At 42.3% G+C, this 22,959-nt stretch overlaps 2 protein-coding genes across 2 annotated transcripts in view; one reads left to right on the top strand and one right to left on the bottom strand.

Moving 5' to 3' along the window:
- The window catches only part of ankfn1a (ankyrin repeat and fibronectin type III domain containing 1a), a 60,662-nt gene extending 44,261 nt beyond the window's left edge, over window positions 1-16,401 (bottom strand). Inside the window, exons 1-5 of the mRNA XM_028432085.1 lie at window positions 16,188-16,401; window positions 15,669-15,796; window positions 15,345-15,584; window positions 13,133-13,356; window positions 9,943-10,214 (exon numbers count right to left, since the gene is read on the bottom strand). Coding sequence (XP_028287886.1) covers window positions 9,943-10,214; window positions 13,133-13,356; window positions 15,345-15,584; window positions 15,669-15,796; window positions 16,188-16,271 — 948 coding nt within the window. The 5' untranslated portion in view covers window positions 16,272-16,401. The remainder of the gene's footprint in view (window positions 1-9,942; window positions 10,215-13,132; window positions 13,357-15,344; window positions 15,585-15,668; window positions 15,797-16,187) is intronic.
- Window positions 16,402-17,537: 1,136 nt separating this feature from the next.
- On the top strand, window positions 17,538-22,592 carry LOC114451616 (TATA-box-binding protein-like). Its single transcript, XM_028430380.1, has 7 exons — window positions 17,538-17,585; window positions 20,884-20,983; window positions 21,291-21,390; window positions 21,469-21,556; window positions 21,643-21,734; window positions 21,808-21,972; window positions 22,493-22,592. Exons 1-7 carry the CDS (start codon window positions 17,538-17,540, stop codon window positions 22,590-22,592), a joined length of 693 nt encoding a protein of 230 aa, XP_028286181.1.
- The last annotated feature ends 367 nt before the right edge of the window (window positions 22,593-22,959 follow it).

Raw genomic sequence — 22,959 nt, 5'->3', positions numbered from 1 at the left:
TTATTATGAGTAGTGGAAATCATATCCCATTGCAAACACTTTATAATGTCAGACAAGTTTTTTTCTAGCAAACTTGCTACTTGAATCCTACATGAGGGTGGTATGAGGGCCCGACATCCACAAGTGGGGCTTGTGCTTACAGCCCAACACCGTGCAGGGCGATTGGCATTTACCAAAGAACACCAAGTTTGGCAGATTCACAGGCGCCCTGTTCTCTTCATGGATGAGAGGTTCACACTGAACACATGACAGACGTGACAGTTTCGAGCACATCTGGGACATCTTGTCTCATTCCATCCACCAACGCCGCAGACTGTCCAGGAGTTGACTGATGCTTTAATCCAGGTCTGGGAGGAGATCCCTCAGGACAACATCTGCAGCTTCATCAGGACATGACACCTCCCTACCTCCCTACCCCCCTGGTCATTGTAGGGAGGTCATACAGGCATGTGGAGGCCGCACACACTACTGAGCCTCATTCTGACTTGTCTTGAGGAATTTCCACTAAAGTTGGATCATATGTGATTATATGCCTGTAATGTGAGTTTCCACTTTTTTGAGTATGGTTGGAAATCCAGACCTCCATGGATTAATAATTTAGATTTACATTGATCATTTTTATGTTATTTTGTTCTTAACGTTTTCCACTATGTAATGAATGAAGATTTTCATTCTTTGAGATCTAGGATGTATTATTTTAGTTTTTTTTGAGCAGTGTATATCCAGGTAACCTGGCTTCTCTCCATATACATCAAACAGCCTATCTGTGTGAAGGGGTTTGGCTAGAGAGGGCAATCATAAGCCCTGTAAATACCATGAAAATGATTACTCCAGTTCAGGTATTTCTATGAGTTCAGGTTGATGATGCAGTGCTGCTGGATCACACCGCCACCTTTTTTTCCCCTCTAACGCTGTGTCAAACATAGGGAGATCAAGATTTCTTAGCACGAACATTAAGTTCTTGCTGTAGTAACAATGTACAATAGAGAGTAAATGTACCATCTGATACACAGGAATATGTGGAAAACTCACTATATTTAGTACTCATCTAATTACTTCTTCTGGGGTATAACAGAGCTTGAGACCTTGACCATCAAAAAACTCTTACGCAATGCGCACTGACCCTTCTTTAGATAATAGTTTTGTATAATTGCGGAACTCTGACATCCGTCTGAATAAACCCTAGCAAGCCCGGAACCAACAGCAAGGACACAAAACAGGCTACCAACTGTCTATACCGTTTTTATTCCCATCTCTGTTAGTCATAGGCTTATTCATCTCTGCCTTCCTTTCACTCCATCTGTCTCTGCTGAAGCCTCGGAGTTTAACATGTCACCTTCACTTCTATGAATCAATCCAAAGAACATTTCCAAATTCTGCAAGGAAGTTTGTCTCAAAAGACGCCCAACGCTAACATTCAACATTTATCATGTAACCTAAGCCCTGTTGTATAATCTTTCAAAAAATAATAATAAAACAATTCAAAAACTTAAATGTTAACATTATGCTGTGCTATCTCTGGAGTTTCATGGGTTCTCATGTTTCATCAGGTAAATGTTCTAAGCGCGAGAACAAAGAAGTGACACCTCTCATCTCCGCTGACCCGACTCTGAATCAAGCCTTTATCTTGCCGCCTTCTCACCATCTCCTTCACTCTGCTGGTATTTCTGTGAATGTCAAGATGTCCAGCGTCTTCTGAGAGGACATTCACACTCAGACGATGTCCTATCTACTAGGAGATAGCAGACGCTGATTGGACTCTGGTTTTAATTAATACAGCCTGTCACATAGGGCTGAACGATCTATCGTTTTAGACCAAAAATTGCGATTTTGAGATCGTCAGAGCCACGGTTTTTTGCACTGCTCCTAACTGAATCAGGTTTTGTTTTGTCAAATGCTACGGCTGAAAACGAAAAGAAAATGGAGGAACTGGTCCCTAAAACAAACTCCACCTTTATGTTCGGTGCTGTTTTTGCCGACAGCAGCAGCGGCGCATCTTCTAAGCCTGTGTGCGCGACGTGTGTCGCAGTGGAAGGGCCGCGTGTATACGAATGTATTATAATGCTACGAGCTGTGTGTGTGTGTGTGTGTGTGTACGTACATCAGATGCAGACAGAGGCAACAGACGTCACCAAAACAATAACGCAGGCATTTGATGAAGAGGCTCCATATGAGGACTCTAGTAAACGGTGGACAGAGCTGACAGCGGCAGCTCCGTTTTTCCTTAGATATGACTCCCATTAAAGTTTGATTATGTGTTCTAAATCACATTTTACTTAAGTTACTTAAGTCTCAATACTGTATTTATTGTTTAACCTTAGGAGGCACACTTCAGTCTGTTTAAATGACTGTTGAATAATACTTTACAGAATTACATTAGTCTTCTTTTTAACCTATTTGAAATAAAACTTCATTTTGTTCTGTAATTGTTTTTTAAATGTTCATGTTTATTGAAAACTAATACTGAGTGCACAGTATCAGAGTTTACTTTTAGATCTACTGATAGTTTTTGAGAAGTGACAGAGTAGGCTAACTGATGTCATTTACACAGAAACATGCAAATTAGTGTCAATGTAAAAACAAATCGTGATAAGATCATGATTTTATCATTAAAGAATCGTGATATAAAATTTTTGCTATATCGCCCACCTCTAGGTATGATGTAAGTTTCTGTGATCTTTGCAAATGCTCATGTGCACTAAAACTTGATTTGAAAAAAATCGTGGATGAAATCGAAATCTCAATATTTGCCAGAAAAATTGCAATTCAATTTATTCTTAAAATCGTTCAGCCCTACTGTCACATTTGCCACTGTATGAGGCTGTGCTCTGTAAGCTGATGCTATATTAACTACACATTCATCCACAGTCCTGCAGTTCTGATATGAACTGATGTACCTTATTTAGTCATATTAAAACTCAGCGATGTATCTGCCAAGCTTTACCGCCACACCGCTAATTTGAACTAATATAACCCTGTTCACTCCTGTACATTTACCACATTGCACACACACACACACACCCACACACACCCCCACCCCCACACACAGGCGATAGAGCCTGACCACAGACAGCTGACCCCCCCACCCCTCAAACCAGCTCCACTACTTCTCACTTCACCTTGCTAATTTGAACAAGGCTTTATTCTGAGATTTGTCAGAGGCTGCACTGTAGCCGGCTTGTTGGCCTCCTCCTTGGGTTAATTAGCCCAGCAATGCCAGCATTCATGTCCGGGCCAGGAGCCTGCAGACAGGGGAGGCTGATCCGTCCCTCCTGGCAGCGACCGCCGGCTCTGGCACCTTCGAGAGCTGGCTGGCAGGCTCACACACTGGGTGACTGACAAGCTGACTGGCGTGGGCATCGATTGGATACGGCACGGCTAAACACCCACTGGAAGTTATAATGAAGGCATCTTTACTCTGTAGGATCGAGCAGGTTTACTGTGTATCACACTGTGTGAATAGGGACTGCAAGATATCGGCAAAAAAAAAGGCGTGATAGAAGCCATGGGGTTCGAACAGCACATGACAATACAGAAACAAATGACTAGGGTTACCATTTACTGTAATTTCTGGCACTTTGTATTAATTTTTGTCTGTTCTCTGTGCTTGTTGCCAGCAGAGAGGCATCTTTTAGCCCCATTCTTATAAAGACTAGGTGGTATTTTCTACATTTTTTTCTTCTTGAAAGATTATTATTTCTTTGGATGATGTTAGCTCTACAGGTACAATACAAACGGCTTTCCTGAAGTAACAAATTCATGTTTTATCTGAGTTATTTCACCCGCAGGTAATCTAAATCACGCATTCAGTGTCACAGCTATCAGTCATTTACTTTAATTGATTTCACAGCCGTGTCGTCGATTACAAATAACTGTTCTGCACCGTGATTTCACAACAACTTTGGCTTTCTGGCTTGTCAAGCAGTTCTGCTTTGTGCATGAATCATCACAATCACAGATTGTTCTGAGATTCCTCAGAACATTTTACTAACATAAAAAAAGATGTCTGTTAATGCAGCTGGATTTTACAAAATGTCAAGTAAAGACATTAAACTCATTATCACCACAGGGTTAGGCTTTCCAGTGAAGTTTTCATTTTTGGTCTTTAACTAACAACTTTAAAATGCTTTTTTTGGGGGGGGGGGCGGGGGGGGCGATGACACATGATGCTACCATTCATTATTTTTGACATTAACATGTTCTGCTCCCCTTCCTATCAATACACCTCAGTTGGCTGCTGGTGTTTGTTTGCTGCAGCGTCTGTGTGGAGGACTTCCACCGTCACGTTGCAGTGGTAAAGCATCAGGAAAGTGTGCAGCCCTCCCCATTTGTTTGTGCAGTCTTCTCATATCATGCGGACACACACTCTTGAGGTGAAGGGCGGCGATGGCGCAGGCACCAATCATCCGCTCCGTGCCATGTTTTTTTAAAGGATTAAGCTTAATAAGATGGCAGGCTGAATTTATGGAGCTAATATTTCATGGTGGGTGATTCATGGAGGATTTGGTGCAGCGAAGCAGCTTAATGGATGTTCAGAAAGACTTGCTTGACTTGTGCCCTGATATGATTAGCCCTGTGGGAGCACGGCTGCTTAATACACCACTGTGTAAGTGTTTGTGTACAAAGATGGTGAGCGGGCCTGAGAAAAATGTACAAGTAAACACAGCATGTACACAAATCCCTCCTGTACTGGACTCTATGTATGGAACATGTATAGTATCTTTACTTTGTTTGGACAGCAAACAGACATCATTTCACTCTGCATCACCTCATCTGTCTTCTACTGATGATAATTGCACCAGGAGAAGATGCAGTATGGCAACTTTCTAACTCAATTACAACTACTGACATTCAAACATGCTCATTACTTTGGACTGTAGAATGAATACACAGATAGATGACGCTGTTTTTTCCCCCACATGAGCGCTGCCATGTTGGAAAAAAAAGGTACCATCTTGAAATCAGAGTCCCTGCAATAGAGGTTACGAGTTGTCGTCGTTGTCATACTTTACATTTTTAGTTGGGTTTGTGTCCCACTAACATGAATAAGGCAGGGGTTTATGAACTACAGTGCCTTGAAAAAGTATTCATACCCCTTCAACGTTTCACATTTTGTCACCTTACAACCACAAATTTAAATGTATTTTATTGAGATAGACCAACACAAAGTAGCACATAATTGTGAAGTGGAATAAAAATGATACATGGTTTTCAAAATTTTAAGCACATAAAAATCTGAAAAGTGTGGCGTGCATTTGTGTTCAGCCTCCTGCACTCTGATATCTTACCTAAATAAAATCCAGTGCAATCAATCGCCTTCAGAAGTCACCTAATGAGTTAATAGAGTCCACCTGTGTGTCATTTAGCTGTTCTGTGGAGGCCTCAGTGGATTGTCAGAGAACACTAGTGAACATCATCATGAAGACTAAGGAAACTCATCAGACAGGTCAGGGATAAAGTGGTGGAGAAGTTTAAAATAGGGTTAGGTTATAAAGAATACCAAGCAGCACTGTTCAATACATCATCTGAAAATGGAACAAGTAACTGCAGGCCTACCAAGACATGGCCGTCCACCTAAACTGACAGTCCGAGCAAGGAGAGCACAGGTTAGAGAAGCAGCCGAGAGGCCCACGGTCACTCTGGAGGAGCTGCAGCAATCCACAGCTCATGTGTCCACAGGACAACTGTAAGTCATGTACTCCACATACCTTTATGAAAGAGTGGCAAGAAGAAAGCCATTGTTGAAAGAAAGACATAAGTCCAGTTTGCAGCTTGCCACAAGCCATGTAGACGACACAGGAAACATGTAGAAGAAGCTGCTCTGTTCAGATGAGACCAAAGTTAAACTTTTTGGCATAATTGCTCCCCATTGACTGGCTGAGCTTGAACTATTTTGCAAACAAACATGTGGAAAAATGTCAGTCTGGCAGTGTGCAAAGCTGGTAGAGACATACCCCAAAAGACTTGCAGCTGTAATTGCAGCGAAAGGTGGCTCTATTAAAAATTAAGAAACCTTTAGACCTTTATTGGTCCCACAATGGGGACTCTACAAAGAATTGATGCAGGGGGCTAAATACAAATGCGCACCACACTTTTCAGATTGTTATTTGTTAAACATTTTTAAAACCATGTATCATTTTCTTTCCACCTCACAATTATGTGCTACTTTGCCTTGGTCTGTTACATACAATCTCAATAAAATACATTTAAGTTTGTGGTTATAAGCACAAGTGGATGATCTGCTCACTTTTAGGGAACTCAAATCATCTATGTTTATTTAAAGTCTGCTTGTTAAAGTTGTTAAATGGACAACTGCAGCCTACAGCCACTGTAATGTGGTTTCACTTAATTGATTAAAAGACAAAACAACATCCTTCAGAATGAGAGAAGGTATTCAGTTCAAAACTTGGCCGCAGTGTCCCTCTCCAGTTCTTTGACTATCACTTAAATTGCCAACATCACACTCTGACTCCACGATGCGTCCTTCTCCTGTTCTGTCATGCAAAAAGCAGGGTTCCGTCACTCCACACACATGTCTAGGCAATAATCAGTGCAAAGAGGTGACCATGACCAATAGCACGGCTGACAAGTGATGTGAGCTTGTTGCTACCTGAGGTGAAGGACCAAAAAATATACTGGTTGTGTGTGTGTCATTCCAATCTAGTGAGTTTATGTGAGCTTGCAGATTAAATTGCCTTCAAACAATTGATTAACGAAATGCACAAACTTGTGCACTGACCTCTCAAAAGAACCAAATATTGGCAATCATACACTGCAAATTTGATAAACAACCTTGTGAACAAAACTGCTTCTCAAAAACCTACAAATGAGGCCACTGAGGGTTCATCTATAGGTACGATGTGGGTGCAGCCATCACACAGAGGGTCAATGCTGTGAAGCTACTTCAGCCTAAGTCGTCTATGAAACTTTGCATGGCGACACTCACAAATATGAGAACTACAGTGACTGCGGGGAATATAAAGCGCCACACAACCTGATCATAAACACCACCTATGTCCAAGAGAAGTGAACTATAAATCCACAGAGCTATAAATCCAACACTCCTGCTCACTCTTTTTGTCAACAATAAAGTATGAAGAAAAAGAAATGAGCAAAGAGAAGAAATTCTACATTGTGTGATCAGAGAGAAGAGTCACTGCTTACTGTGATACTGATGGAAAAACAGGAAGATTTACAGGCACCTTCTAAAATGTAGGTTTAAAATGTACACAAGAGATGAGGATGGACAGTTCTAGGAAATTAGTAGCAGCAGACAAAATGATTCATGAATTAATACCCTGTGGACGAAATTATGATAAAAACAATGTTTGTGGCAGAGATGAGCCAATTGTCTCAATTGTATGGAAATTTAGCTTTTGACTCAAGATAACAGACAAGCAGTGTTGCAATATCTATTAAAAACAACAGCCGCCTCTTCAGTCCAGAGGAGATTGCTTTTGCCAGCACACACAGACACACACACACCGAGAACAGCACACTAAGATTCCATCCTCTTCTACCTTTTTTTTTGGTGATGAATCGTGTATTCACAGTATCTGTCTGCATCAGCAGCACCATCAGCCGGCAGGTCAATTTACTGGCTCCTCAGTAATAAAACACTGTGGTTTGTTTCTGAGGGTTGGGGGGTGGGGTGAGGGTAGGCAGCTACTGGCTTAGAAACCAGCTGATTAAATTGTCACAACTGTTCTCAAACTTTCCACTCCAGATTTAAAAGTCATAAAGCTCTACTCAGGGAAAGATGTGGCCCACAGTTATTTATTCTCTGAACTTACTGCCAAAAAGCAGGGATTCCTGCACAAGAATGATCTGCTCACATTTAGGAGGAGGAGGAGGAGGAGAGGAGATCGCCCCCTGCTGGTGATGAGAGGACAAACAGATCCTCCAGCTTTTGAAATTTCAATTTGCACTGCAGTCTTAATAGTGCAAATAGTTTTTATATTTATTTATTTATACTAAGTAGATACAAATCCTCTGCCACATTTTAAAGTTGAATGTTAGTCTGACCATAACGAAGAATGCATTTCAAGCTTAAATAAGTTTTTTTAAGAGGGAAATAACAGCCTCAGCCAAAAGAACATCACACCAAACATCTTCAAGATGCATCGTTGCTTAAAGAACAAATGGAAATATAGGTTTGTTCAGTCAATTTCCCAGAAAGCAGGAGTAGAACACATCGGTTGTTACGTGTGAATAAATATGAAGCGCGCTGTCCACACACATGAATGAACAGAATATATTTAGAAAGTCATTGCAAAGGAAAATTTCCCCTGAGGCATTCGGCAGGTTCGACAATGAGCTGTAGCCGCTCTCAAACACATGAAGTGACACCATCCTGCATAATGCAGCGTTCGGGCTCAGCCGCCGTCCACCACCTGCTGCGTCCTCTCTGCTGCCCTACAGCCAAATCTCCCAGTGCTACCTCTTCTTTGTTTTACCACCATGAGGTAAACACACACCGACATGTTTCTGCCTCAGTGCTGTTACCTGGCTGCCTACGTTGCCTAGAAATCAAGTCTCTACCAGTCTGTGAAGAACCCTGTTTTTGTACTGATCATGCCCAAATGAAAACTTTACAGGCATATAACACAACCTCACCTGCTCTTGCAACGAATAGCTAGTTAATCATTCAAAAGAGATATTAACAACTCTTATAGTCACAGCCAAATAATCCCTGATTACCATAAACTTAGATGATGAACTATGGACAACAAGAGATGAATTAGACTGATGTTTTACATCCAAAACAAATATAATAAATAAAAGAGATCACACTCAACTTTCATTTATGGCTGTATGGATACACTGCTAAAAATATATGGTAAATAAATTGGAACCCACAGGGACAAAAATGCAACAGGTGTGAAAAAAAGAAGGAATCAGATATTTGGTGAAATGAGAAAATAAACGGGAACTTGAACGCCTATATGTCCTTCAACATTCTGACAAAACTAATGATCTGCCTCTGATGATGTACAACACTTCACACTCATCTTCTCCAAAACCTACGCCTTTAAAAAGCCACCAGAGTCGTCCTGTTTCCGTGTCAGAGCTGCCTACACCACAGCTTCATCACAGACTTCACACTGAAGGGTCAGAAAAAAGAAAGTCCACAGATGATCCCATGACTTCTGCTAGCTGCCACAGAGATCTGATGTGATCTTTGCAACATTTTATATATTAATTGTCCCTGTTTACTATGATGGAATATGGTCTCACAGACAGACAAAAGTTTTCCTATATTAAAATACATTATTCCCTAGCTTTTGTGTCTGTTAATCACTTGAATCAGAGAAAAAAAATAAATAAAGAGTTGATCCATTGCAACATGGTAAAAGATACAAACCACAAAACAAAGGAGGACTACAAAAAGACCTTAACTATTCTGATTAAACTCAGTTTACTCAACCATGACAGCACAGGTTGGAGCCACGGAAACACATTTTCACACTGTGTCCACAAGTTCTGAATTTGGTAAAAGCTTCTAATTTTGAACATCCATCTGTAGTGCAGCGTGACAGGCTGGAAGGCTGGCTGTGTGTCAGCCTCTGACTCACTGCAACATGAGTGTGTAACTGGAGAGGTTCAACAAGTCCAGGTTGGAGAAGGGTTACAGCACTCAGAAAACAAACACAAAAAGCAAAATGACGTCGTATCCTGACAATGAGAGCTGGAGAGAGTTTAACCTCAGAGGGTCAACAACAAACAGCCAGTCTAATCCAGAGAACACTACACAGAACAACACACTATCACACAACACATGAGCTGCATGCATTTCTCAGGATGATTTACAATATAAGCCTGTCAGGCAAGACACAGATATAGATACGGGGCCTGATTTGGCCTCAGGTGGCTGGAACTTAGAAAAACATGTAGATGAAATTTAAGGCATAACTTGACCAGGAAACCAAAAGACAGACTCACATGGATGCTGTGGAGTTTCTTCTTGCCTCTCTCTAGTCGACTCAGCAGCCGCAGGTGTCGCTGCTCTCCGCCCGGCTGCAGCAGTCGGTCATCAACTGAGATAGTTTTCCTTAAAACCACCCGCTCATTGGCCCACGGCGGTGACACTCCACCCACATTGGTCAGAGGGAGGCTCCTTGCACCCCGACCTCCACCTCCACCTCCCCTTGCTGCTGCAGTGCCCCCTGATCTCGTGGACAGATTAGGTGACCAGAAATCGCGCCGAACACAACCTGGATGACAGAAACATTAGACAACCTGCTATGACTGCACACCATACACACTTCAAACACACATTAAAATATGAATAATATTTGAGGATTACTTTTCCAGGATTCTATATTAAATTATAAAAGCAGCGAACCAGGTAAGCCTTCAGCAGCAGATCAGAGATGAGTATTAACAAGTTCAAAAAAAGAGTACATCTCAGAACATCCCTCTTGTTCTGCTCCTTGGCGGGCTGGTTTCAAGTTTCCATTCAGGCAGTGTGTAAATGTGTGTGAGTGCTTCAGGTGTCAGGCTGCAGGCTGGCTGGAGTACCTGAGCTGCTGCATTAAAACTGCATGAGGAAGCTGAATGATTAAACAGTGGGAGCTTCCTGGATGTGTTTGCATCAGACATGAAAAAAAATTTAGTAGTCATTAAATGTTTTTGTTTATTACAATTTTTATATATTATCATATTTTTGTGTAATTTCAAAATATGTCACCTTTTGTGCTGAGTGTTTCAGAATACTGCCACATTGAAGTTGCTCCAACATGCCATTATGTAATGCTTTAGGTGACCTTTAGCCTCTCATTGTAAACATAAAAGGAAATCCTTGAATATGAAGTTTAGAAGGGTGGTAGTGTCAGTATGTGTCAGTATTTTAATTTAGAGAGGAAGCAAAAATGCATGCAGGGAGAGACTTGTGACGGTCAACAGACAGCAGATGGAGCCAGTGAGCTTCACACAGGACAGCCCTCACTTTCTCTGAGCATTTAGACTATAAAACACAACAACTATTATTTGACTGATGGATACATGATGAGTTAAAACTGAAGGAGCCTCAGCCCACAGTGTCCAAATGTCCACTATCACCACAAAAGGTGATGAGCATAGTGAGTATAACAGGAAGCAGAAAGAAGCAGTGTCTGATCTATTTAATTTAATCTGATAAAACACAATTCCTACTTCTGACAGTTCTTTACACAACAGGAATCACAGCTCCCTCTGCTGGACACAAGTCTCATAACATGCACCGAATCTCTAGATGAATGTTGATTTCTGCATTTGTAATGTTATCTAACAAAGTTGGAAGGTGAGAAAATGAACCAGCGGTTAAGATTTTCAGTGTTTATTTTTTTGTGTGACTGCAAATGGAAAATACAAAGACAGGAGGGTCCATAGGGAAATGACACATGACCTCCTGTTAAGTTTGACAGTCTGTATGTATGGTGGCTGATGTCAATCAGACTGAAAACCTCTAAACAGGTCAAATATTTACACATTCTTTGGAGCTTTGAGACTGATGAGTCATATTTCAGAAGTGTTATGAGACTGACTGTAGGCAGTGTGTGGCTGAGGATGGACACCTGATGGGATGTTCTTCTGTAATCTGCCCAACAGGAAGCTCATTATCATTCTCAAGAAGGGTGGAGCTAAAGAACAGAGAGACTAACACAGGAAGCAAATCCCCTGGACACTATAAACAAAAGCAGAGTGATTGTGGCAGAAACATTCCTCATAAAATGGCACGTCCACAACTTCCCTCTAACTGGAATCCACGCTTATGGACCTGACGACCTCTAAAGCCATTTAACATTGCTCTCTGTACATTCACAGAACTTCATTTAACATTAATGTTTCCTATACGTTTACAGCTCTCGGGCTATTAGCTTAGCTTAGCATAGTCAATGGAGTTCAGTCTAACCAACTACCATGTCATAAGCAACAATGATCAAAACAACACAAGCTCTCTATCTACAACTCAGAACTGTGTCACATCCAGAAGTTTGCAGATGACACAGCCATCGTGGGGTGTATCAGGGATGATGGAGAGGATGAGTACAGAAGTGTAGTCAGCGACTTTGTCACCTGGAGTCAGGTGAACCATCTCCAGCTTAACACCTCAAAGACTAAGGAGCTGGTCATCGACTTCAGGAAGTCCAGCCCACAGCCACGTCCAGTGACCGTCAGGGACGACGAGGTGGAGATTGTAGGCAACTACAAGTACCTCGGGTTGTGGCTGGACAACAAGCTGGACTGGATATGCTGTACAGATCACCTGTACAAGAAGGGCCAGAGCCATCTGTACTTCCTGCGAAGACTGGGAGCCTTCAACATCTGCAGGAAACTCCTGTGAATGTTCTACCAGTCTGTGGTGGCCAGCACACTTTTTTATGCTGTTGACTGTTGGGGGGTAACATAAACAAAAGGTGTGCTAACAGGCTGGACAGACTTATCAGGTGGGCTGGCTCTGTGGTCGGCATGAAGCTGGACTCCCTAATGACAGTGGCAGAGAGGAGAACACTAAGAAAACTCCTGGCTATTGTGGACGATGCCAGTCATCCTCTGCACACTGTCATCAGCGCTCAGAGGAGCCAGAACAGTCACAGGCTGCTCCTCCCCAAGAGCAGGACCAACAGACTCAGAGACTCCATTGTCCCCCGATCCATCAAACTCTACAACTCTGCTTTTGGCAGGAGGGGGAGAAGGAAGGGAGGAGCACAGCCCGCCTGATACAACACATGTGCAATAATCCTGTACCATTTATGCTGCTGTGCAAATTTTGAACATAATTCCTTTACATTACTGCACTATATCACATGACCATCTATGCTGGTGTGCAATGTTTGTAAATAATTCCTCTTATCTTTTATTTTTTTTACTGCACTATATTCTATTTCATTCTGTTTTATTTTATTCTATTTAATTCTTGCTCTGACTGTTGGTGTTGTAGTGCTGCTGGTACCCAAATTTCCCCGAGGGACCTTCCCAAAGGGATTAATAAAGTATATTCTATTCTATCCACTGGTGGGAGTGTGCTGTATAGGAAATCAAATAAAATTGACTTGACCTTCTTTTTTTTTTTTGGGGGGGGGGGGGGGGGGGGGGGGGGGGGGGTGCCATGACCATGCCATGTATTTCTATTCTATTCTATACCCCTCACCTGAAGAGTTCCAGTGGAGTCCTCCAGGGCTGGCAGCGAGCCGTCGCCGCTTCCTGATACTGATGCCGCTGTGGGAGGTGGAGTCTCCAGCCAGAGTTGCAGAGGTCAAAGCGGAAGCAGAAGCAACGGGTGTGGAGGAGAGGATGGGGAGGAGCGGCGTGGACAGAAATGTCATCTCCTTTCCCAGGGCAGGTGAAAGGAAGCCAGATTCCTTCTCTGACGACCTGTGGGGATTGAAGGAGAGAGAAAAACGACAAAATTGTTATCTGTAAGAGAAGGACGCCACAGGTAGATCCACTGCTACTCAGCATATCCCAAGATTCATTGGGTGCCGGGGATGATGTTCGGAGAGAGCAGAGACTGGGCAAACAAAAGTGACGGTATTAACTGCAGCAAAGGTCAATAGGAACAGGAACTTTCCTTTGAAGGATTAAACACAGACTAATGTTCGATAAAAGGAGGTTAAAATATGACATGAGTTTAAATTTAACTAACATTAGCTTCAAACAACCTCCTGCTAAATCAACACAGGTATACAAACAAGTATATATATATAAGTAAACAGGAAAGGACGTCCAAAATGGCTGCCACTCTATCACATTGCCAGACATCGCTTGGCTGTATTGTCTGGATACCTGTCCTCTGAGACGACGTAGCTGCGACTCCGCCATGACCCCCTGATCTGTCGGCTTCCCTTTTTTTTCCTCCGCAACACAAAATCAAGCAGCTGAGCCCAACTCAGCATCTCCGACTGAAGTGTTTCACAACTTAAAGCATCATCAGCATCGGTTCCAAAAAAATTAAAACCCCTGACCACCACTGCAGAGTTTTCAGAAGGCAGGAAACATAATCACATTTGACTGAAGTGGAGGTACACTGCTGAAGGAAAACTGCCTCTCTCAAGTGTTCAATGCCCAACAGGGGTGTTACCTTACCTCTCACTGTGTGTGTGTGTGTGTGTGTGTGTGTGTGTGTTGTGGGGGGACAAAACCTGAATCAGGGGAATCGAGAGTCAAGTGCTTCAGATATCACAGTTTATCTTGAGGAGGCCTTTGTGTTGAATGAAAGGAAAGCTAGAACCAGCAGGCTGGAGTCAGTTTGCAATCATTAAAGAAGCAGAAGGGTAAAGGGTGTAATGGATTAATTCCAGATTTTGTGAGGTGAATAATTTAAAAGACGTTCTGAATCAACTTTCTCATACCAACATGTCTAGGATGCAATGTTAAGAGTATCACTAAATCAGTGTTCTGATGGAGGGAGAATTTAAGGATGTATGAATGTTTTGGATCCACAACTGTCTTTGCATAAAACAAAACAATGAAGACTGGACCACAGAATGTCTGCAATATAGTCTGAAATCATAGAACTAATCATAGTTCTGTGTCTAAAAATGAAATAGTGATCTTCTTCAAATAGAAGCGGGTGTAAATAATATTTTTACACCTACGTGTATTAGCTCTGATAATTTCAGTGATAACTGAAAACATTAGACTGTAAAGTGATTATATTTGCTCATTGAAATCAAATGAACCCAAATCAGGAAGCCTCATTTATCTTCCAGTATTTGATCTACTTTGCAGCTTAATTCTGCCTGCTATTTCAGCAGATTCCCAGTAGATCATGAGAAATGAGAAGCAGTAAAGAGTGTAAAGAAATGAGTTCCCTGAAGCATTGCAAAGTGTGTTCCAGGTGGCTGAAGTCTGTGTTTACACTCTGAAACATTTGAAATAATTCACATTCAAGTCAGTTTTTTATATGTATGCTATTTTGCTGGCATTTGTCAAACTTGTTTTGATTTAGAGGTGTCTAAGGTTGGAAAAAAGCATGTTGAATATTTTGTGTGTGTGACAGAAAAATCTATGACAAGTTAGAGATGACAAACTGACCGAACAAAGCTCTTCCTATAGGTTCCCTCAAGAGATCTACAGATCTACAACATATCAGCAGTACATTTCCCCTACATCTATAAACGGCACTTTTCCCTAAAGGGGCTTCCTGCAGGCTCTTGGCTTATCTTTCCCCCCACATAACTGCCATCACCATGGTGCCAGACAAATACTTTATGAGCTACAACAACGGAGAAACGATGTTGCTGCTGGCTGAAGGGGGAGAGGGAGGAGCAGCCTCTGCAGGGACCACACTTTCTACAGCTCTAACTTCTTAAAGCTTCAAGCATACCCATCAGAACCAATACAAGGTTATGTTATGTTACCTGTGCAGCATGTCGGCTTCTCCCGGCTCGCTGCAGATGGAGTGACGAGAATTGGAAGCCGGAGAGGAAGAAGAGGAGATCGGTAGTGAGTTTGTGGAGTGGGTGGATGCATGTGAGGAGATCGAGGCGGAGGATGAGCAGGAGCTGTGGGTCGAGTCCAGAGCCCTGGAAAGCGAGGACGGCATGCACAGCCATGTCTCTAGGTCAGAGAACTTGGAGTAGCTCAACATCTCCAGAACGCTGCAGAAAAGAAGAGGCAGGTGTGAGAAAAGAGGGGGCGACAACAAACACACCAAGTCCTGAGTGTACACAGGTGTCAGGTACCTCTCCTCTCCCAGTCCTGGGAGGTCATCTTTCTCGTCAGCTGTTTGGAAGATGCAAGAAGTCCTGGAGTCTCGTGATGACAACAAAAGACAGGAGTTATCAGAATCCACAGACATCTTCAGCCATATCTGAGGAACATTAGGAGACAGTCATTAAGATACAGAGGTTATCCCAAGCATTATACATTATCTAAGACTATAAAATGTGTTTGTTTTTTAAACGTGTATAAGCCGGATTTAAACTCTAAAAGTCCTGCCGGATGTATCATTAGCATGTCTATCGATGTTTCTGCAGCAAACGGAGCAGACTGGGCCACTACACGTGGATTCTGTTAGCCAGTCACTGACAGTGGAACCCGTTAACGAGTGATGAAAGCACAAAAAAAACACACAGAGCAGCTAACCAAGAGCTAGCACATCTTCATCCAGTTTAAAACATCGGTCTGTGTGTCATTCTGGAGTCCGTACAGCAGTCAGCTGTCCTTCAGCTCTGCACCCGCAAACTTGCAGCAAACTTTACCGTCTTTCCTCGCTTCTTCTTCTGCAAGAATAATGTCGCTTCTTCTTCTTCTTCTTCTTCTTCGTTTTCCCAGAACAGAAACATCTGCTCAGGCTGGGCTCCCGCCTGGAAACGTGTCTTTGTCCTGCCCCGTGTAAAACATCCCAAAATACAGGCAGCCAGGCCGGAGCAGGCTCACATTTCACTGCGGTTAACTCACCGCACTGACGCCCATGCAAGGCCACACATCTGGGAAGGGCCGAGCCTCAATACTGTTGACACACACACACACACACACACACACACACACACACACACACACACACACACAGACGTCAGCGGCCAATCAGCGGAGGAGGGCAGAGACGAGCAAACTGATCATCAACTTATTTATATCGGTTTTTTTTTACTGAATACTTGAGGAGGAATTATGTGGGAATCAAAGAAGAAGAAAGAATGAAGCAAGAGTATAGAAAAGTAAACAAAGCGACAAGAACAAACAAAAAATAATGAATAAGGAAATCATGCAAAGTGATGACATAAAGAAAAGAAAATTAGTTATGAAGAAGAAACTACAAAAGGGAGGAACACGAAGAAAGTATCCCATTTAAGTGAAGGAGACAAGGAGAGGAAGAGAGAGAAAGGGAATGGTAAAAGAAAATACAGGAAGGAGGAGAAAGCAAAGGAATGGATCAAAGAAAGAGACAGGAAGCGACACAAGGAATATGAAAGGAGAAAGAGGAAGGATTAAAAAAATAGAAAGAAAACATTACCAGGAGTACAATCATAAAATGAAATGACATGTGGCTGCTGAAGTATTTCTAGTTGTGTTTGTGCAGAAGACGATGCGACGTGTGTGATGATTGTATCAGAGACAGCTGCAGACAGGAAGGATGCTGTAATTATCGGCTGTGTGATAAGCAGCAAAGAAAAAAAACACCATGGAATAAGGCCGGCTAATACATTTCCTTTGAATTTAAAGTTGATTTGAAAATAAAAACAATAGATCAAGAAAATAAAGCTTTTAAAGGAAATGTGGCAGTCTGTGGGCTCTGATTTAACCACTGCCTCTGTGGGACGTGTATATACATCACACATCTGACTACACGCACAGACTACACGATCAAATGTTGAAATGATATCGACTGAGATCATAATGCCATAATTAAAATAAAATTAAAAAATATTATATTTTATATATTATAAAATAAATCTTAAAAAAAAAGTCCACAAAAAAAGTTTGTATATATACAAAGTTATGTATACGAAAATTTCACCGTTTAACGGAAATAAGAATTGAGGCAATTTTGCCGATCTTGTGAACTTACAGAGTTTTATTCGTTTGTTATTGAAATTGCTAAAACCTTCACTATGGACGAAAACGCGTTGGAGCGCTTCTTCGATAAGTACATTGCAAACGTGAGTAGAGCATTCACTTTCTTATCTTTACTCATCTGACTGACCTATAGGCCAGTATCTGACTCGTAGTTTTGATTAACGGCTGCTTTTTTTTTAACTTGAACAATAAATGGCTAACATTCAGCCATTTCTTATCTCCAGAGTTAGTTTCCCAAAACAATTCCCTACAGATATTATCAACACATTGAACAAATTAGCCCTGAAATGGTTGTTTTTTTATTAGGGCCCGAGCACCGAATGGTGCAAGAGCCCTATTGAAACCCTTAGGATTATTATTTTTCCTTCCCCCCCTTAGATCGCATTTTTGGGGGCCTTAACATGCCCAAAAACTCACCAAACTTGGTAGAAAAATTCATTCGCCCGAAAAATTTTGAAATTTGCTGACTTTTGAAACGCACATAGGAAAATGGCTCTATAGCGCCCCCAACGTGAAGCCCCTCTGGCCGGTTTGACACAGGATAATGAAAATTGGCACACATATGTATCACCTCAAGACGCACAAAAAAGTCTCTTGGACCCCCCCTCCAAACCCAACAGGAAGTCCGCCATTTGAAGGTTTGTGGCCATTTTTGGCGATGTGTGACCCTGCTGCCAAACTTTTCACGCCTCGCATATTTCATCAGATTGAGCTGAAATTCGCCGTGTCCACTCAGGACACCATAGGGAATAGACGCATTCCAAAACTCTTACAAAAGTCTGACGGTGTGGCCGGGGCGTGGCCTCAAAGTTTGACCATTTCAGAGGAAACAGGAAGTCGCTATAACTTCTTCGTTTTCTGTCCGATCTGTACCAAATGTCACATGTATGATCAGAGTCTGACCCTAAACACATCTATACAACAATATTGAGGCTTTGACAGAGCGCCACCTACTGGCTACACAAAATGTTGTGTTTTCATAGGTTTTTCTGCCTGCCCCTGTGGCCTGTTTTGAGTAGGGTCATGAAAATTGGCACACGTGTGTATCACCCCAAGATGCACAAAAAAGTCTCTTGGACCCCCCCTCCAAACCCAACAGGAAGTCCGCAATTTTGAAATTTCTGTTAATTTTTGGCGATTTGTGACCCTGCTGCAAAACTTTTCACGCCTCGCATACTTCATCCAAATGAGCTAAAACTCACTGTGTCCACTCAGGACACCATAGGGAATAAGCGCATTCCAAAACTCTTACAAAAGTATTACGGTGTGGTGGGGGCGTGGCCTCAAAGTTGACCATTCGCCATTACAAAGGAACTCCCTGTATTTTTTGCCCTAACGCGTAGCCCCGCTGGCCAGTTTGACACAGAATCATGAAAATTAGCACACATGTGTATCACCCCACGACGCACAAAAAAGTCTCTTGGACCCCCCCTCCAAACCCAACAGGAAGTCCGCGATTTTGAAATTTCTGTTAATTTTTGGCAATTTGTGACCCTGCTGCAAAACTTTTCACGCCTCGCATACTTCATCCAAATGAGCTAAAACTCACTGTGTCCACTCAGGACACCATAGGGAATAAACGCATTCCAAAACTCTTACAAAAGTATTACGGTGTGGTGGGGGCGTGGCCTCAAAGTTGACCATTCACCATTACAAAGGGCAAAAAATACAGGGAGTTCCTAACGCGTAGCCCCGCTGACCAGTTTGACACAGAATCATGAAAATTAGCACACATGTGTATCACCCCACGACGCACAAAAAAGTCTCTTGGACCCCCCCTCCAAACCCAACAGGAAGTCCACCATTTTGACTTTTGTGGCCATTTTTTGCCTATTTGCGACCCTGCTTCAAAACTTTTCACGGCTCACATGCTTCTTGCAATTGAGCTGAAATTCACTGTGTCCACTCAGGACACCATAGGGAATAGACGCATTCCAAAACTCTTTCAAAAGTATTACCGTGTGGCGGAGGAGTGGCCTCAAAGTTGACCATTCGCCATTACAAAGGAACTCGCTGTGTTTTATGCAGTACCACCCATATACTTTATGCAATGTGGCCAAAATCTTACACTACTGCTATGGACCCAAGTCTGAACAGTTATATATGCTAATAGGATGATACGGTCATAGCGCCACCTACTGCTAACAGGAAAGATTGGTTGTAAACATGTGTTTGTTGTACATCTCTGCAAATGAGAGGAGAGGACAGCATAGCACAGGAGAGTATGGGAGACAAGAGCATAGGAGAGAAGACAGCGATAGCCCCGCGGATCGCAAGGTGCGCGAGGGCCCGCAATGCTGCTTGCAGCTTTAATTGATGTTTGTATTTACTGAAAAAAATATTAGCAAACCTAAAAAGTAGCATTGGTTGCTAGGCAACAGCTATTTTTCGGACAATATAGGTCGCACCGGAGTATAAATCGCAGCAGCCAAAGCGTAATAAAGAAGAAATTACCATATGCTGTCGCACATAAATTGTATGGTATGCTAATAGCATGCCGCACGTTACGGCCATTGACAATAAAAACTATGGACAGAGCTTCCGTGACGCCACCCGTTTGTTTCTGAAGAGCCGTTTTGAGGCTCGGTTGGAGGCTCCGGGACGCTCTGACCGCCGTCAAGTTGGCAGCGTCACGTCCACCAAAAACTCCAAATAAGGACAAAGTGGGGGAGCACGAGCGGAGTTTAGGGGGCGGGCGATCGCGGGAGCAGGAAACTCGCGCTGTGATAGGGCAACCGTCTGTCGCTCAAGCGGCAACGCCCATAATTATGCATAATTTTAAATCCTAATATAAAATACGAGTGAGTTGTAAAAAGATTCACCCCCGTACAATTGACAGTAGTAATTATGCATATATCATTATGCTACGTAACACATTGATGGCTATTCAGCTACATGAAGCCTAAAAACGAACTCAATAGTTGTCCTTAATGTATCATATTAAAAGTTATTCGGATAACGGTAGCATAAAGAACATGACAAAACGAGTTTATTAAACTCGTCTCACTCCATTGAATGCTTCTTCCTCTGTATCGTTCTGAACAAGTACGCCAACTCCGGAGGTAGACAAGCCTAGAGCGCCCTCTAGCGGCTGTCAATGTGAAAACAACAAACGTGAAATTATATATTTTTTCCATATATAAGTCGCACCTGAGCATAAGTCGCATACACAGGCAAAGGATAAAAAAATAGTGCGACTTATAGTCCGAAAAATATTGTAATAGTTTGGGATTAGGCCCACTTTACACACTTTAGATTGCTAAAATTAAAACACACAAGAGCAAAATGAGACTTAACATATCATTGTTTCACACTTCTGTATCTGTTTGCATCAGATGAATAAACATGGTGTGTTACTCACTCAGTAATTTCTGCCTACAGGAGTACACAGAGGAGGAGAATATGGAGGAAGAGAATGATGAAGACGAGTTCTTCAGATTGCTGCCCGATGAGCTCCTGTTGTACTACAATCCAGGACAGGGTGACACAGGCATAAGAAAACTTTTAATTTAGTCATTTAGCAATAATTATAGGACAGTTAGTTCATGATGGTCCATGATCTTGAAAACTGAAAGCTATGTGTCTTACTGTTGTCATGTTGTCACTTGACAGGGGCATCTGTCTCTACAGGTGTTTCTTGCTGCTCAAAATTTGTCATGTTAATTTCAAAACTAGAGCAGAAACGGTGCACACAGAGAGGTCACTGAGTTAGATAAAAAGTAGTTGTTGCTGAAGTGTCTATAGAGAAAGTGTTCCTAACTGATGGTTTGTTTGGTTTGGTCCCTCAGGCGAGACTTCCTGTCCTGACCCGCATGCTGACCTTAATCCTCCAACCAACACTGTGCCACCAGAGGGCTATTATAGAGCAGGGTTCACTATAAAGATAAGGTTAGGGCACCATCATTCGTGCTGCATTTACATTTCACTGTAAATATTCATAACTCTTCTGTGCGTTTTTGTGTATAGTAATGTCATGTCAACAGCGAATCTGGGCTGCAATCTGGACCTGGGCTTCATTGCCAGGAATACATGGAATGTAGAGTGGAATCCAAAGGTAAACACAGAACCCAGAAGCATATGTGGAGTGTGTTTACAAGGACATCAGTATGCTGTTTTATAGTGATTGCTTTTGTGTTTCAGACCTTCTATAGATTAAACCTAAGGTTCCGAAAGCCCAGAGCCACAGTAAGCGTCTTTAGTAAAGGCTGTGTGGTCTGCTTTGGATGTGAGTGGTGAGTCAGAAGTGTAGCACTGGCAGAGGGGGTCAGGACAGTGAATAATCCTCTTCTCTACCTGTTTTCGCAGCCTGGAGGAGTCAAAGGTGGCAACCAGGAGGTGTGCCCGCAAAATTCAGAAGCTCGGCTTCCCCGTCACCTTCAAAAACTTTAAAATTAAGAACATAGTGGCCAATACCAGGATTGCACCTTTGCGTCTGGATCAAATGGCACTTGCCCACAAAGAGACCTGCAGGTCAGGGTCTACTACAAGGAATAAATTACAGCATGAAATATAATAGAAACAACTGCAAATGGGGGAATTGAATGCCTCTGCAGATGTGTAGGTTACACATACCGTGTGCGTTGATGAGCCCTCTCCATGGATGGTCAGATTTGAACTGCTTAGACAACAGGACAGTCTTGCTCTTCACCCATCCACCTTAATGTTGCCAACACATAATTGGGATAATTCTTATGAATGGGAAGATAAAAATAATAAGTGAAGGACATGCAGAGAAATAATCCAACTTAGATTTATATTGTGCCTACTGGGATGATATAAAGATGTAGCAAACAAAAGCAAAAATGATTACAAACCTGAAGAAAAACACATGGTGAAGCGCACCTCTTGCTCTTTGACCCTGTAGTTCAGGACAAAGTGGGTTCAGACAGATAAATGGATATAGAAAAACATGCCAAGACATAATCAATGTGTCGTCCTTCTCTTGTGCCACTCTGACTTTCCATTTTTTTCCTTTTGTTTGCCTCCATAGTTACGACCCAGAGCTGTTTCCAAGCCTCTTCTACAACCGGATACCAGGCATTTCTGTTACCATAGGCCATAATGGGGGAATAGCTCTCATTGGTAACTAAACACACATCTGATTTATTCATTAATCATGTGGTGCTACTGAAAACACAGTATAGGTCTTACAGATAATGATCGATGGTTGCCATAGTTCTTAGAAAATAGCAGTGTGTTGTTTGTGTGTTTGTTACACTCATTGAGGCAGTTAGATCTCAAGTACACCTGTTGGGCATACTTTGAGAACATCTGCAGCATTATTTCTCCTTATAACTAAGAAGTATTGTTTTAAATTTCAGGAGCAAAAAGCTTAGATGACCTCAACAAAGCCCTTGACATTCTCTCTACCTTCTTGATCAACTTCAAGGCAACATGTTAGACATGGCGACAGGACAGGAGATGCCAGGGCAGAGCCAATGTATATAGTTGTGAAAA

Source organism: Parambassis ranga, chromosome 19 (assembly GCF_900634625.1).
Source record: "Parambassis ranga chromosome 19, fParRan2.1, whole genome shotgun sequence".
Lineage (NCBI taxonomy): Eukaryota > Metazoa > Chordata > Actinopteri > Ambassidae > Parambassis > Parambassis ranga.
The sequence above is the reverse complement of the archived record's forward strand: the minus strand, read 5'-3'. Positions and strand labels throughout refer to the sequence as shown.